This window comes from Panthera pardus, unplaced genomic scaffold (genome assembly GCF_024362965.1).
Source record: "Panthera pardus isolate Hobbes unplaced genomic scaffold, ASM2436296v1 HiC_scaffold_8, whole genome shotgun sequence".
Classification (NCBI taxonomy): Eukaryota; Metazoa; Chordata; class Mammalia; order Carnivora; family Felidae; genus Panthera; species Panthera pardus.
The window spans coordinates 43,068,051-43,084,377 of NW_026527013.1; the positions used below are offsets into that span (position 1 = coordinate 43,068,051).

The following is a 16,327-nucleotide window of genomic DNA, read 5'->3' on the forward strand; positions in this document are numbered from 1 at the left end:
AGGCATGCAGAGTTCACCTAACTAGAGCCATGTAGTAAAGTAAGTATTAAGCAGGATTCCAACCTAAATCTGTCTGATTCTCCATGCTGAGCTCTTAAGCCTACAGTATTCTATGAACTGGTTTTCAAATATATAGACAGCACTGAAGAAATACTTGAAGACTTTTAAACTGTTAATTTGTTTGGTAAAGGTATGATTTATGTATCCGAAGAGTAAAGAAATTCAACATTAATTTCAACCTCTGTGTTGATTTGTATGTAAGATTTAAATTTTTTTTAAAAAACAAGTTCTTAGAGAAAAGTCTGGAATGTTAACAACTGCAGTGATTATCATAATCCTTGATATATGGATTTTTAATCAAATGATGTAATTGTACACTTACTTTGCTTGCTGTTAAGGTATATTGAAATATTTTTGGATAACTTCTCTCTTTCCGTTGCTTTGTATGTTCCATTGAAATATTTTTGGATAACTTCTCTCTTTCCGTTGCTTTGTATGTTCTAAATAGTTGTTGATTATGTGTATGAGAGCTCTCTATATACTTCTCTAAATTTGTAGATTGATTACTGTAGTTTTTCAATGGACTTTGTGGTATTTTATAGGAATGCTCTCAAATCTGTAAAGAGTGATTTTTTTTCTAATTTCCAACATATGGATCTTTGTTTTTCTTGTTCATTGATCTAATTGCACTATATAAACCAAAACAAGGCATTTTTATGTCAAGTGTGTGTGTTTGTGTGTGTGTGCATGTATATATATGTATATTTTTTTAACCTATGTGATATGTTGGACTAGCATCAAAAGGATTTATTCTAGCCCTTCCCTTGCTACTAATGGCTGCACAATTTTGGGATATGTTTCATTTCTTGGACTATTTTTATGGTAATCCCACTTATGGTAATACCATAAATCCCATGGTCTTGCTGGTCCAAATTGTTTGAAAGATGCTGTCTAATAATTCAACTTTTTCTGATTAGCACTTGGCATAGTTCTTAGTATATAGTAGGTATCTTATATAATTTATTAATCAGTTTATTGGTTCTGCATATAATGAGGACTTATTTGGTGTCTCATATTAAACCAGAAGCCATGGGAGACAACAAATCATTGGGGCACCTGGGTGGCTTAGTCAGCTGAGCATCCGACTTCGGCTCAGGTCATGATCTCACAGATCGTGGGTTCAAGCCCCATGTCGGGCTCTGAGCTGTCAGCACAGAGCTCGGAGCCTGCTTCAGATTCTGTATCTCCCTCTTTCTCTACCCTTGCCCTGGTCATACTCTGTGTTTCTCTCTCTCTCAAAAATAAATAAACATTAAAAAAAATTTTTTTTTAATTAAAAAAAAGTGAATTTGGACAAAACATCGTCCAAATTATTCTGCTAAAATATTAAAAGCGCTTATGTGAAAGATTCAATGAATATATAATATGGGAGGAAAGTCCATCATTTTTAATAGGTATAATGACAGTGGAGTGATTCGCTCCAGTGTGGCAGAGTGATCAAGAACATGGGCTCTGGAGTGGAAAGACTGTGGTTTGGATTCAAATCTTGGTTTGCCAGTTACTAGCTCTGGATTGAGGCATGGTGTTTATTCTTGCTAGACCTCAATTTTCCTATGTATGATATTGTAATAATAATTATGTCCACATCATAGAATTGAGTAAGTTGCTGGCCATTAATCATTAAGGTAGTGCCTTGCATACCACAAGTGTATACAGAATCAAAAATAAGGGACAACACAAGTTGAAATGTTAAGAGTATGAAATCTAAGGCATTGCTGTTCATGTTTATTTCTTTAGTAAATGACACCTATGAACTTGGAGAACTAAATGATATCAACATTACCACTCCATCAAAGCCCAGCTGGCGTCTCTCAAACCTCAATTCGACTACCAAGTACAAATTCTACTTGAGGGCTTGCACTTCAAAGGGCTGTGGAAAACCAATCACAGAGGAAGGCTCCACATTAGGAGAAGGGAGTAAGTGCAAGAGGTTCCTGCATGCTGTTTTTTAAATTGCTCTGAAGGGAACATACCATGCTATCCCTTGTGAATTAGAAATGATTGTGGTCTCAATCTGTTTGACCTTTTGTTTTCCACTGATACAGATACAAAATTTATTTCTCTTGTGTGTAAAGTTCACATTGACTCAATTTATGGATTTCTACACAACAGCATGAAACTATAGCCTCAGTGTATATAAGGTCAGGGACTATAATTTTACTTAATTAAAATAGGAGTATGTAAGTCCATGAAGTTATTCATAAGGTTAGTAGAGGGATATTTTTCTTTCGGAAATTTTTCATAACAAAAAATTTTGCCTCTTGTCCTGGTAGACATTTTGTAACAATGATCTAATACATTTAACTTCCATGTCTTGACTCATATATATATACATACATACATACATACACGCGCGCGCACACACACACACACACACACGTGTATATATATTGATTCATGTATCAATTTAATTTAACTGTTTACTGGTTGATGTCAAATACTGGCTTGGAAATGACCCATCAATCTCTGGTTTCATTTGTGTAAGTCTGCGAATTCAGTTGCACTTTTCTGGTTTGTTTTGTTTTGTTTTTTCCAACTTAGACCCATTTTCCTTCCCAAATTGTTTCAGCAATTATAATTTTAGCAGTGTTTTTGCTAAGCTTAAAAGGAGAGAAATTAAGAAGTTAGGGCCAAAAAATGGAAATGAAACAGAGGAACTGCTGCACAGATATAAGTTAAAAAAGAGGGCATTGTATAGGATTCAAGTTGATCAGACCTAGAAGGATATTTGAGGAAGACAAGAAGGAAAAGGAGATGGCAGGAAGGGAAATATAATCATTTGTTTATTTTCTACTGTATGTTAGCCATTGCTCTGGATGCTTTTCCAAATTTTAGATCAGAAAAGAAAGGTAGAATCAATAGAAAAAGGCAATAGCAATGGGAAAGACTAACTTGTAACTTATAAAGTATGTATATTATTTTAAAATATATCCAAGTGTATATGAATCACTGTAAAATCACTGTGTATGAATGGTTATGCTCTGATCTTTATTATCTGTTTCTCCTTATTGTTCCTACTGTATTTACACAGTGAAGGGTTTATGTTTTCCTCGGATACCCTAAATACTCAAAGCTCCCTTTTATGGGAAAAGTGTATGTATTCAAATAGTTTCTCCCAAGAAACCCACAAATTATTCCCATGAACAAATGAGACACCATGTTGAATGAAGAACTCAAAAGAGAGATTTAAAAATGATAATTGAGGGGCGCCTGGGTGTCTCAGTCAGTTGAGTCTCTGACTTTGGCTCAGGTCATGATCTCGTAGTTGACAAGTTAGAGCCCCGCGTTGGGCTCTGTGCTGACAGCTTAGCCTGGAGCCTGCTTCAGATTCTTTGTTTCCCTCTCTCTCTGCCCCTGACCTGCTCATGCTCTGTCTCTGTCTGTCTCAAAAATAAATAAATATTAAAAAAATTTTTTTAAATGGTAATTGAAAACTTTTTAGTAACAAAAAGGATCTCATTTCTCAAGAGGTCAAACTGGCATCAAGTGTTCCATACAAAGAAAAGAAATCAGAATAGTAGTAATCTAAATGTGCAACTTCCATATTTTTCAAAACAGAGTTTGAGGCATGGAGAGGGTTGCTATTTTGTTAGAATCAAGACCATAATATGCAGGAGAAATGCTAATCCCATCATTGCTAATTTGCAGCAGGTAAGAAAAAATTCACAAAATCCTCTTAGAAGAGTTATAGTCACCATATGCATATATGGAATTATTTAGAGAATTTGGGTTTGGTCACTTTCATGGTTGAAAATGTTTTTAGCTAATGGAAAATGCTCTTGGTATGATTTTATAAATGATGTGGCATCTTTGCAAATTAAAGATGTAGCTAATGTGCTTGAGTATCTTACAACATATTTCTTCACTGCCCTATGTCTCAGTAATTTGAAAATGTTCCTTACTAGTATGTTTGTGTTCTTTTTCAGGATTCTGCATTTTCAGCTACTGCCCCTTCCCCAGTTGACACTGATTTCTCTTCTATAGGCATATCTTGCCATATTTACAGGAAAGAAACTATAATCTCTTTTTGCCACTGGATTTCAGCCTGATCTCTGAAAAAGGAAACATACATATATATTTCCACTGAGGAGATAAAGCTTGATATCACAACACTCTAAAAATAACTTTTGTGGAAATTAGAATCTATTTCTCTGTATCTTTCTTCTTGCTCTGCCTAGGTAGCACATTTTAAGGTCATCTGGCATTTGTTCAGAGAATGGGATTTGATACACAAGCATTTTCTGGTTGTCACTCTGATTTTCAGGTGGCTCATATTCCATAGTCTAAGAGGGGAAAGATGATGGAGCTATTCAGAAATATTTGTGTCCTTATTGGTTTGAACAAAACACTTGCTTTGCTCTATTTTTCAAAAGCTTGCACTACTTAATATTATACTAATATTTCTGTTTTTCAAAGTCAAGATTAATTGTGTTCTATTTCAGTGGTGCTCAATCTTAAAGGCTTTGCTCAACTAATATAATTAGCCTTACTTCTCCCATGGTGATATTTTTTAATGAAGCCCTTTTGTTACCAGTAACTATATCATCAATGTGTATTCAATGGTTAAAAGTTATAACCAAATTTTAATGTGTGACATATACCCATTTGAAACAGGGTTTCCTAACTTTTAATATTCTCAACATGGATTACAGTATTTTATCTCCAGTGTAAATTATTAACACTTTCTGGTTTACATTTATTATGTTGAGTTGATTCTTAGCAAAACTGTGGATCAAATATAAAGATATTTTGCATATTTTGTTGCAACTTCAGAAATCAAATATACCTTTAATTACACTTGACTCATATTTTTAACTTCTGTAGGATTCTACAGTTAATATATTGCCCTACTCAGGTTTCTTTTTTTTAAAGTATTATTGTCTTACAATAGTTTAAAAATCCCAGTGCATTTCATTTAAATGTACCTATAAACCTGTACTTTATGTACCTATAAAACTGCTTATGTGTCTGCAAATTTCAAGTATATAATATATGATCATGTTATGATGCTATTCCATCAGTACTGATGGAGAAGAACAAAGCAAATATATATATATATATATATATATATATATATATGTGTGTGTGTGTGTGTATACACACACACACACACACACACACACACACACACATATAATTATAATGCCATTTGTTTTCAAAACCAAGCCAAAATGGCCGTGTTCAGTTTCCTGCTAGGTCTGAGAAAGTTCATAATGCACAAAGTGACATTGTATAATTTTTTGAAATCTGTGTTTGGTTTTGAACCATTCATATAGTGCCATTTCATCAACAAGTACATCATCTTTAAAGGACATGAAATAAGTTCATTTCATTTACTCATTTTCAGTGTATTAAGAAAGAAAAGCTTGAAATGCTGATGTTCTTGATCTCCTGATAATTCAAAAACTCTCTGAGAAATAAGTGCTATAAATGGCTCTCCTCTCAAATAACAGGATTTTTTTAACTTTTTTTTTTTTTTTTTTTTTTTTTTTACTTTTCATGTCCTGTTTTTCAACAATTACAATTTATATGATTTAACTCTGTGCATTTCTTAGGTAAAAGTATCGGGAAGATATCAGAAGGAGTAAATCTTACTCAAAAGACTCACCCAGTAGAGGTATTTGAGCCTGGAGCTGAACATATAGTTCGCCTCTTGACTAAGAATTGGGTTGATAACAATAGCATTTTTGAAGATGTAATTGAGACCAGAGGGAGAGGTGAGACATGAGATTGTATTTGGGGCAATTTTAGACAATAAATCTATGTTTTGTAGATTTTTAAATTTTACCTACTTCCTGTATTAAAGATAAAAATGTGGAGTACATTAGCTATAAAGATAATAGTTTCAATTTGTTTTAGCATACCATTTTTAAATTATCAAAATGAAGAATGTTCCACAAAGTTCCAACATATTCCTTATCATTTTTACCAGAGTAGTTGACTAAAAATACCTCCTGCCAATTAACACATGTTGATAACAAAAACTAAAAAGAAAAACAAAACAACCTAAGCCCCACAGAAACTCCCTGGCAATCTGCATATAACCAAGCCAGCTTATGCTTTTGCTTGCTTGTGCTGCTGTGTATTTCACTCGATCTGCCTCCACTATCCCTTTTTGGTTTTCATCCTCTGAGTCAAATGTAGCTTGAGAGGGCTCTTTCTAAATAAAGACTGCAATGATTTATCAGTATTCTTCCAGTGAAATGTCCTTTAAATCACATTGCCTCAAGGGTCAATGAAAGGAAAAATAAATCGGATGCTATTTTGTATGTTTAAAAAATATGTTTCATATTCCCACAAGGGGCATAATCCCAAAGCCTGTTTCTAGTGTTCACTGTGTGATTTCTCTTTGTACAACAGAATATGCTGGTTTATATGATGACATCTCCACTCAAGGCTGGTTTATTGGATTGATGTGTGCGATTGCTCTTCTCACACTAATCCTGTTAACTGTTTGCTTTGTGAAGAGGAACAGAGGTGGAAAGTATTCAGGTAAAGCTGTTTCTTAATATCCTATGAAGTTATTAAATAGTATTTTCTAGGAGGCATTCTTCTGACACATCTTTTGTTTTTTAAGTTACACATTTAAGTCAAATTTATGTTAGCACATTAGATATGCAATGTACTGAAAGGAAAAAATATCCTAAATTAACTAACCAAAGGATATATGGTCCAGAATATTATTTTCAGATGGTTACTTGTTTTCTACTTTCTAGTATTTAGATAGTCTCTAAGGAAGCTTATCATATTTCCAAGCTTCTACTTTCTGTCTGTAAAGTATCAGAGATGTTGAGAACACTAATCACTACGCCACACACATACAGTTTGTCTTAAGAGGAAGGGACCCATTTATAGCAAGCCTTGCCACATATTTATGGTGCAGAGAATGCATGCACTAGCATATTCTAACAGTTGTGACTCCGCCAGCCAGCTTTGTTAGAGTTAACCATGGCTGGGAATGCTTTTCTTATGACCATGACATATATTGAATACACTGGCTCCTGCATTTATGTACATAAAACATAAATAAAAACCATCATAATTAAATAATGGTTGGCTTTAATTCAACTTTCAAATTTATTTGATCTTTGTCAGATATCCATATTGTGTTGTTGCTCTTATTAGCATTCAAGATGCTTTTACATAACGGGAAAGATTTAGATCCTCCTCCTATTAGTTTGATGATGTTCAGATTAGTGAGAAGTTCTTTTATTGGCTTATGATTCATCTAGCAAATATTTATTGGGAACCGATATGTATATTGAACATTCAAACAAACAAAAGCATAATTTCTAAATTTTTACAAAATGTATGCGTGGAGGGGTGCCTAGGTGGCTAAGTCGGTTAAATGGCCGACTTCAGCTCAGGTCATAATCTCATAGTCTGTGAGTTCGAACCCTGCCTCGGGCTCTGTGCTGATAGCTCGGAGCCTGGAGCCTGCTTCTGTTTCTCTGTCTCCCTCTCTCTCTGCCCCTCCCCCATTCGCACTCTGTCTCTCTCTGCCTTTCAAAAAAAATGAATAAATGTTAAAAAAAATTTTTTAAAAAATGTATGTGTGGGAATTTATGTAATTATCCATCTCATTTTTTTTCCTGTGAACCCTGAATTATTATGAAGTAGATTTTCAATAATTAATGAATGTCTGAGTTAGTTAATTGGAAATTTTAAAGAGATAGAACATCCTCTTCTGAGTATCCCCCACAAATAGTCTCTTGTGAAGTGTGGCCCTATCCAAATTTTAAAGAATGATGGAAAAGAAAAAAAAAAAAGTCAGCATTTCACATTGTAGGATGGGTGAAAGAATCTTTTAGGTCTCTGCAAGTAGAAGTACAAGATGCCATGAAGTTTTTTTGTTTGAGTTTTCCTAGTTGTCCTGTGTCCCACTACTTAGAATAAATCAAATTTAAAATGTCACTGTAGATAGACGTGAATATTCTGATTATCTGAGGCAATTATGAATATGAGTGACAAGAGGATGGTCATAGGGTTGACTCTTGACTCACTTTAGTGACATAGATCTGGTATGATCCCATGGCATCTTCAAAAAGTTTGGTTAGTACAATGTAGATCTAGTAATTTGGTCTTCCCTAAGAAACCATAACTAAGTTTTACTCTTCCAGTAAGACTCATTGTCCACATAATACTGAATAGCCACACGATGGTCTGCAACAGGCTGTAATTCTGATGACAAATCAGGAGAATCCAGGAACTCCTTTTCCTTTTTTGCTTAAACAAAGAGGTAACTGATGGGTTGTAGATACAACCACAAAAAAACAAACAAACAAAAAAACAAAAAAAACCTTGACTTGCTAGTATCTAAGAACTGGAGCAGTGCTTCTTACTGATGATCTATCTTTAACTACATTATTAATATGTCTTTAAAAATTATTTTTATTACTTCCCCCTCTATTTGTGTTTTAGTGAAAGAAAAGGAAGATCTACATCCAGATCCAGAAGTTCAGTCAGTAAAAGACGAAACCTTTGGTGAATACAGGTAAACAGTGTCCTTTCTCAAAATGTATTAAAACATGCACTCATGAGGTTATAAGCTTAAAAATACAAAAACAAACAAGTATTTCTTGTTAAAATAAAGTTTGTACTACTATCTTGTAGTGCCTTTTGAAAGAATAGTTTGTAGGAGCGCCTGGGTGGCTCAGTCGGTTAAGCGTCCATTTCTTGATTTCCCCTCAAATCATAATCTCACAGTTCGTGAGATCAAGCCCTGTGTTAGGCTCTGTGCTGACAGTGTGGAGTCTGGTTGGGGTTCTCTCTCTGTGTGACTTCTCTGTACACATACGTTCTGTCTCTCCACATAAATGAACACTTTAAAAAAAGCAATGGTTTGTAAAAATAGGATGTACTTGAGTGATAGTAACCGACCTCTGGGTGCACAGGTGGGTGTAACTGCAATCTACTTAGATGTGAGTGCTAGAAGACTTTTCTTAAAGCTCTGTGTGCAATGCAAAGGATACTGTTTTCATTTAGAGTGATTATCTATTTGGAGTTTCTAAAACATCTTGAAGTCTCTAGCATGGCCATTAAGAACCCAGGTTGTATTCAGTTTATGTCCATAAACATGTATTCTGTGTACCTTTATTAACTTACAAAGGTGAGTAAGTTACACATCCTGTCCTCTAGATGAACCCAGTCTGCAGAGGAAAAAACTTAACGTATGCAAATCACTGTAATTAAGTAAAGAGAATAAGAGAGCGCAGAGAAAAAAAGAGCAGCTCTGTCAGCCCTGGAGGGATGCTGATAAAGGATCATCCAAAAGAGATAAGATAGGTTTTATAGATGAAATGGGTTGTGTTACTATTAACAACTGGGTAGAGCATGGCCAAACTTAAGACAAAAAAGTGTATGGGGTGCCTGTGTGACTCGGTTGGGTTCAGCATCTGATTCAGCTCAGGTCGTGATCCCAGGGTTGTGGGGTCGAACCCCACATCTGACTCCATGCTGAACATGGGGTCTGCTTAAGATTCTCTTTCCCTCTGTCCCTCTCTCCTTCTCTTGCTCTCTTTCTCTCTCTCTTAAAAAAAAAAAAAAAAAAAAAAAAAAAGTGTGGCAGACCTGGGAGGAATTGCAGGATATCCGAATGAGGGAGGGAGTTCTTGAGGTTGTGTTAAACTTCTCATTCTACTGTTTTTGGTCACCATCTTCCTCTTTCCACCACCCTCCCCATTTCTTAGCCATTTGTATTTGAGATGGCATTGTTTTCCATCAGGTCCTTTGTGTACTGCAGCCAAGAGAGTTGCAACGCCCAGGCTTATGTGGCCTTTATCACACAGGAGGCCAGAATTCACATCAGAAAAGAGACTTGATTGACTCTGACTGGCCCATCCCTGGATCCATTTCAGTGAAATGGAGCAATGTGATTAGCTGTCCTGGATTAACCGATATACATCTGAGCCTCCTTATAGGCTCTATGCTAATTTTTCTTTTGTCCACTTACCAAAAGCTCTTTTTATATTTTTACATTTCTTGATTACTTACTTCAAGTTCTTTACAGAATAAGGTTCATTAAAGGGAGAAGAAGGAAGGAAAGAGGGGAGAGAGAAAAGTAGAGAGAGATAGAGGGAAGGAGGGAGAGAGAGAGGGAAACTTGAAACTTCACAAATTTAAAAATTGTGACTCAGATTCCATGAGGCAAGAATCATTAGGAGCCTATGGCAATTGTTTAAAATATATTTGAAATACAGATCTTACTGGTTCAGTTTTATAGAGAAGAAAAAAGCTATGATAATGTCTTGCTCAAAAACTCATTCCTCCATACTTTGCTGCCTGATAAAGCCATCCACTTCACTGTTTAACCTGGCATCCCATTAACAAAATTATTTATTAATATTTTAATTAAATCTACTTAATCTCTTAATGTTTTCCATCATCTTCTCCCAAAACATGTTCATCCAGAAAATTATCTAGTCTCCAAGCCATCCCAGGAGACAGTTTTACTGGATGCTGTTCTTGCTCATGACATGACTTGTCATCCTTCCGGCTTCTAGGTGATAGTTTCTGCACCACTTGCTACCCGGTCCCTAAGCTCATGCCACATTTTTGTTTTTGTTTTGTGACTATAAGCATCCTGATTCTGGAGCCAATTACTGTATGAGTCAGGATAGCCTGGGTAATTCTCGTTTTCTTTCTCAAGTTGTGTGTCCAACACATTTGGCTCTGGTCATCTTGATCATTTAGGAGCACTGTCTGGTAGATGAGCATCCAGGATCACCACAGCAGTGGAAATAGAACACAACAAACTGAGCGCCGGCTCTGAAGTGACACATGCCACGTTTGCTCACTCTTCTTGGGTGAAAGCAAGTCACATGGAAATGTATAACTCAGAAAGGTCAGGAAGGTGCCACCTTGCCCTGCTCTAAGACAGCCGAGAGATGGACCTATCTGATGAACAACACTGATTGCCAAAAATTATAAAGTGCTAATCATATTCTAATTATAGAGTTTTTTCCAAATTCTTCCTTTTTAAAATTTTATAAGATCATTTAACTTAGTATCCAGCATTGTAGTGTGATAGTAGTTAGTACTTAAACAAGATCTTGATCCAGAAATTTAGAATACCGTATCATTTTATAGATATTTATAGACATTTTAGTAATAAATTTAGGATACTGTAAGTGTTTATGTTCTAAAAGTGCCAGCCATGTAAAAGAAAAAAAAATTTCAACCAACTTGAATTTATCAACTGTATTAAAGAAAGTTCTCTGGTTACCAGAAACAGACTTTGATTGATTAACCCAATTAAAAGAGAAAATTTTGGAAGGATACAGAATAAAAGGTAAACACGAGAGATCAAGATTTGATGACTGGGAATTCGAAAAGTTCATGAAATCAAAGGGAATAACATTATCGTCTATATATGTCAACAGATTGAATGTCTGTCTCAAAACTCCCATTTTTAAAGGGAAGCAGAAGTGTTGTGGGTAATAGAAAATGCTTTCTCAGTTCCTCAGAATGACCCAAATAGGTTATGACTTTTTAAACATTTATTTGAGAAAGGGCCATTTAGGGTTTGTGTGTCCGCAATGTTGATGTGAATGTTTTGAAAATTGTAAGACATATTAGCACATATGCACGAGTTTTGCTTTATGTGATTATCTTATATTAGATTTTGCTGAATTGTCTTTTATTTTGTAGCGACAGTGATGAAAAACCTCTCAAAGGAAGCCTTCGATCGCTTAACAGGGATATGCAGGCCACAGAAAGTGCTGACAGCTTAGTCCAGTATGGAGAAGGAGATCACGGTCTGTTCAGTGAAGATGGATCCTTCATTGGCGCTTACGCTGGATCTAAGGAGAAAGGATCTGTTGAAAGCAATGGCAGTTCCACAGCGACATTTCCACTCCGGGCGTAAATGTACCACATGTACAAATCAGTGGTTTCGTATCAACTTTCCATATTTATCTGTTCAAGGGAGCAAGAACTTTCACATAGGAATAGAAACGTATTGGCTTAAGATTTCATCCAGAATTTGAACATCTTGCAGTCATGTCGAGAAAATAGCACTGCCTTGAAAAAGTAAACTATCAAGCACTCCAGGCCTGTATTGTTTGTTTTGTTTTGTTTTGTTTTTCAGGTGCTGAAAATTCAGAACACAAAACAAATCCTGTACTTAGATTCACCTCAACTGAATCCAAAGTATCCATTCAGTGTACTCCATTTTTGCCTGGTTTTACTGGTCACTGTGTTTGCATTGTTGTTGCTACCTTGTGGTTTTTCCTCTGTGTGCACATTTGTATTCAGTCTCTGAGAACTGTCTTAGTGACTTTGCTTCACGACAGGTAAAAAGATGGGAAGCAAACCGGTTATTTAAAATGTAAAGAGGAATATGAATGTCTTATTAAAATGGTTCATTGAATATATACAGTCTAAATCTATTATTTAAATTTTTTGTAGCAGGAGTCCTAGGTAAACAATCAAGTCGTATTTATTGAGCGCCTAACCGTTTGCCCAGAGATGGTCATGTTTAAACAGAATTCTAATTTTTTCAGTTTCAACACGAATTTTTTGGGTATATCACTTATGACATCTAGAACCATCTTTGTTTTTTGTTCTTTTCTTGGACTAAATTCAGCTGAAAAGGAAGTGGTGGTCAGAAGGTTATCTTATGAAAGAACAGGCCAAGGTTTCCGGGCTGCTGGCGTCTCCTAGCTATATCTATTTAACATCTTCATTTCTAAATTGACCGCTTTGACCTTTTTTCTATGTTTATATAATGGTATGCTTGCATCTATTTCATGAATGCATTGTACATATTATGTTAATATTTACACAATTAAAAATACAGATGTGTTTTATTTTGAAGTGAGAAAAAGAACATTAACAAGCATGTTTGTACAGCTAAAGTATATAGTAAGATAACATTTTGCATCATTCCACAGCTACAACCAACAACATGAGGTTCCAAAACTGAAGACTTTGTATAAAGCATTTGGGTTTTGTTCTTATATTGCTTTTTCCTACAGTCTCAAAATAAAATATCATATAAATATTGAGGGAAATGTTTTCATATTTTTCAAAATAAGTTTTTATTGTTGAGTATATTCCTACCCCAGCCCCCAAAAGAAAAACTGTTTACAGTAGATATTTCTATATAGAGGTTTGCTTTTCACATTTTAAACATCCTTAAGGTGGGATCTCTGTTCCTCTGTCAAAGTCAGCACAAATTCAGGGAATTCATTTTCTGGCATGTGGGCCACTAGTCCTTCTAAAATTGTACATGGAAATGGTTTAAAAATATTATGAAGGACTGTGCATGTGTGCCAGTAAAATCTGGTGTTCAACTTCTCACTTTATGGAAATATTTTTTAACCCTACCATGAAATTCTTAATTATGTTTAAGTGAAAGTGACTCACAGATTTTCCTTTATTTTTTGAACTGTAGCTATGGCCATACATTGTGAAATCTTGACTTTGATTTATGCAGCCCGCTGTATTTCTGGTGGACCGAAATTAGGGAAGTTTGTAGTGGTCAGTGCAGTAATCCACATGGAGTATCTAATGGTCATTTTTTTTACCTTGTGTGTCCTCCAAAATGCATAGGCAGCAAAAGAATGTCTTAGTTGAAACAATGTGTCATGCGCTCGGGATTTGACCAAACTCCCAGAAGTCAGAGTTTCCAAAGGAGAGGGAGTCTTGGTCCTCCCTGTGTGTGAGGGTCCACACTTCCATTAGTGCACCTTGAGTTTCATCCCCATCAGATTTCTAAAGCATTTTCTGGAGGAAGAATCCTCATGTTTTGACATACCTGGGAGGAATTTCTCTACTCAGCCACTGATAAGGCCAAGATTGGGACTTCTGCGTTTAGTTCTGCTGTTATTCTGGTTCCTTTTCTTTGTCATCAGCCCAAACGGTTTTAAGAGAATCATGCAGGTTGGAAATACTCTCCAGAAAGCATTAGAAGTAGATTTCTTTTAAATTTGATAATCTTTAAATTAGAAGTTAACACAAATACTGAAGTGTTTGATCTTCCTAGACCTCAGTGTTTCCCTTTAGCAGTATGAGTAACAGGGATGTTCCTGCTCCTATTTTTCTCAAAGACCAAAACTTACTTACAGATACGAAGCCTGAGATTATGTTATGACTGCCTTTTGCTGTTATTTTTTTATACGTTTTCTTAATACCATTTGGCTTCTACTAGGAATCTTCAGTGCAGAAGAATTGGTTCATAACTAACTTTCTCTGTTAACTGTCAATATTATTTTAATGTAATAGATTGTATATAATCTCAAGGATTGTTGGTGGGGATGAGTTCCTAGAGAACTGTCCAAGGGTTGGAAAAATCCAAGTTCTCTTCCTGGTTCCAGCGCTGATCTTGTACATAAACCTTAGGCACGTTGCTTGACCCCTTTGCTTCATGCTGTCTCAACTATCAAGTGCTAATGATTATCTCAGTTACCTTACCTTTGTCACAGGGTGTTCTTTTTTATGAAGAAAAATTTGAAAACGATAAAAGCTAAGATGCCTTGTAACTTCATCAACAAACCGTTAATCCAATGATGTATCAAAAGTCACCCCACACATACCAACTCAACTTTTTTCCTGTGAGCACATAAATATATTTTTATAGAAAAACAAATCTACAGGAAGTAAAATCTACTGTTCGGTGAGCAGTATGATTTGCACATGCCATCAAAAATTATTAATCAGAAAACAAGTAAGCAGGGTCTTTGCTATACAAAAGTGTTTTTCACTAATTTTGCATGTGTATTTATAAGAAAATGTGAATTTGGTGGATTATTCTATTGGTGTAAAGGCATCTGATATTTTAGATGTACCCATGTTTATAAAAGTGTAAAGCACAATGAAATTATGCTGGAAGTCTCAAATAATATTTTTTCCTATTTTATATTCATGGAAGAGATGAGATAGAGAGAGAACGATAATGAGAAATGTTGGTGTGTTTTTCTAAGCATTTAAAACATAATTGCCAATTGAAACCCTAAATATGTTTACATGCCATTAAGATATGATTCTTGTAACAATTTTAAATTGATTATAAAGGGACTGGATTTGTAATCTGTGGTAGTATATATCCTAGTGTTCCCATAGTGAAATAAGTAGGGTTGAGCCAAAGCTTAATTTGTTTTGTGTCTTAAATTGTTTGATTACATCATCAAAAGAGATGAAAGGTATGTAGAACTGGTTTACCTGATTACTTTTTTTTTGGCTTAGATTAATATTCATAGTAGAACTTTATTAAAATGTGTTTGTATCGTAGGTGGTGTTTGTATTATGCTTATGAATATGTATGGTTTAAAAATATTTTCATTATACAAGAAATTCAACTTTCCAAATAAAAGTTCAACTTCATGTACTCTAAAAATGTTTGTATACTTTTCTGTCCAGATAAGAAGAATCAGAGTTTACATATCAATCTTGCTTCAGTTGCCTGTGATCCCAGAATGAAGTATAAATTAAGTATAAATGACATATAAATAAAATCATTTTGATTTGAAGGACTATACATAAAAATAGGCCATATAATAACAACATCTACAAAATGTAATAGGCCAATAATTCTGCACTTAATGATAAATGTGAAATTAAGATGAATGTGTATATTCATTTGATTGTTTTTAGAACAGTGTAGACATGTCAATACTCAAGAAAATGTCCAATATACTACACTTTCAAATAAGGCTAGCGAGTAATTGGGACACCCAGACAATCTACTGGAAAGTGTGATGTTTGAAAAGTGTTTTACGTGTGCTAAACATGTTACATACATTATCACATTTAACCTCTAAAAGAATCTCCTGTTTGTAGAATTAAGGCACAACATGGTTAAAATAATGTGGTGAGTATAACCAGGATGGGCTCGAGGTGGAAATTAAACCCGGTGCTGTTTGACTGTAAAACCCAGGCTCAGAATCCTTATTCCAGGATGTATTCTTTTATCTCTCACTCCACCATTTATCTTAGAAATGCTGAAGAAGGGTAAGTTTGAGTTTAATATTGCCCTGGTGATCGTGTTTAGAAACTTCTTGGTTTTAAGATACATGATCAAAATGTACAACAGGGGAAAACAACATTATACATATAAAGCAACTGAATGTGTGTAGCCTAAAAAGCAGTAATTGAAATACATTGATAAATTTGCTGCCTTACAATTCTGCCAAGAGGAAAACATGGCATCCAAACTTGTTGGACTCTGGAGTTCTGTGAAGACTCAGTGTTAGGTTTCTGTTATTTCTCTAATCTATCTTACCCATCAGGCTTTGATTGTTGTGTGCAGACACATGACCTCAAGGTA

At 35.0% G+C, this 16,327-nt stretch overlaps 1 protein-coding gene across 13 annotated transcripts in view; it reads left to right on the forward strand.

Moving 5' to 3' along the window:
* CHL1 (cell adhesion molecule L1 like) overlaps window positions 1-13,067 on the forward strand; it is a 198,530-nt gene extending 185,463 nt beyond the window's left edge. For 12 of the 13 annotated variants that reach the window (XM_019428467.2, XM_019428469.2, XM_019428466.2 and 9 more), the window contains 5 exons: window positions 1,798-1,977; window positions 5,616-5,777; window positions 6,421-6,552; window positions 8,482-8,554; window positions 11,710-13,067. In XM_019428467.2, coding sequence (XP_019284012.1) covers window positions 1,798-1,977; window positions 5,616-5,777; window positions 6,421-6,552; window positions 8,482-8,554; window positions 11,710-11,926 — 764 coding nt within the window. In that variant the 3' untranslated portion in view covers window positions 11,927-13,067. The remainder of the gene's footprint in view (window positions 1-1,797; window positions 1,978-5,615; window positions 5,778-6,420; window positions 6,553-8,481; window positions 8,555-11,709) is intronic. The other variant, XM_019428471.2, reaches the window with a different exon arrangement.
* The last annotated feature ends 3,260 nt before the right edge of the window (window positions 13,068-16,327 follow it).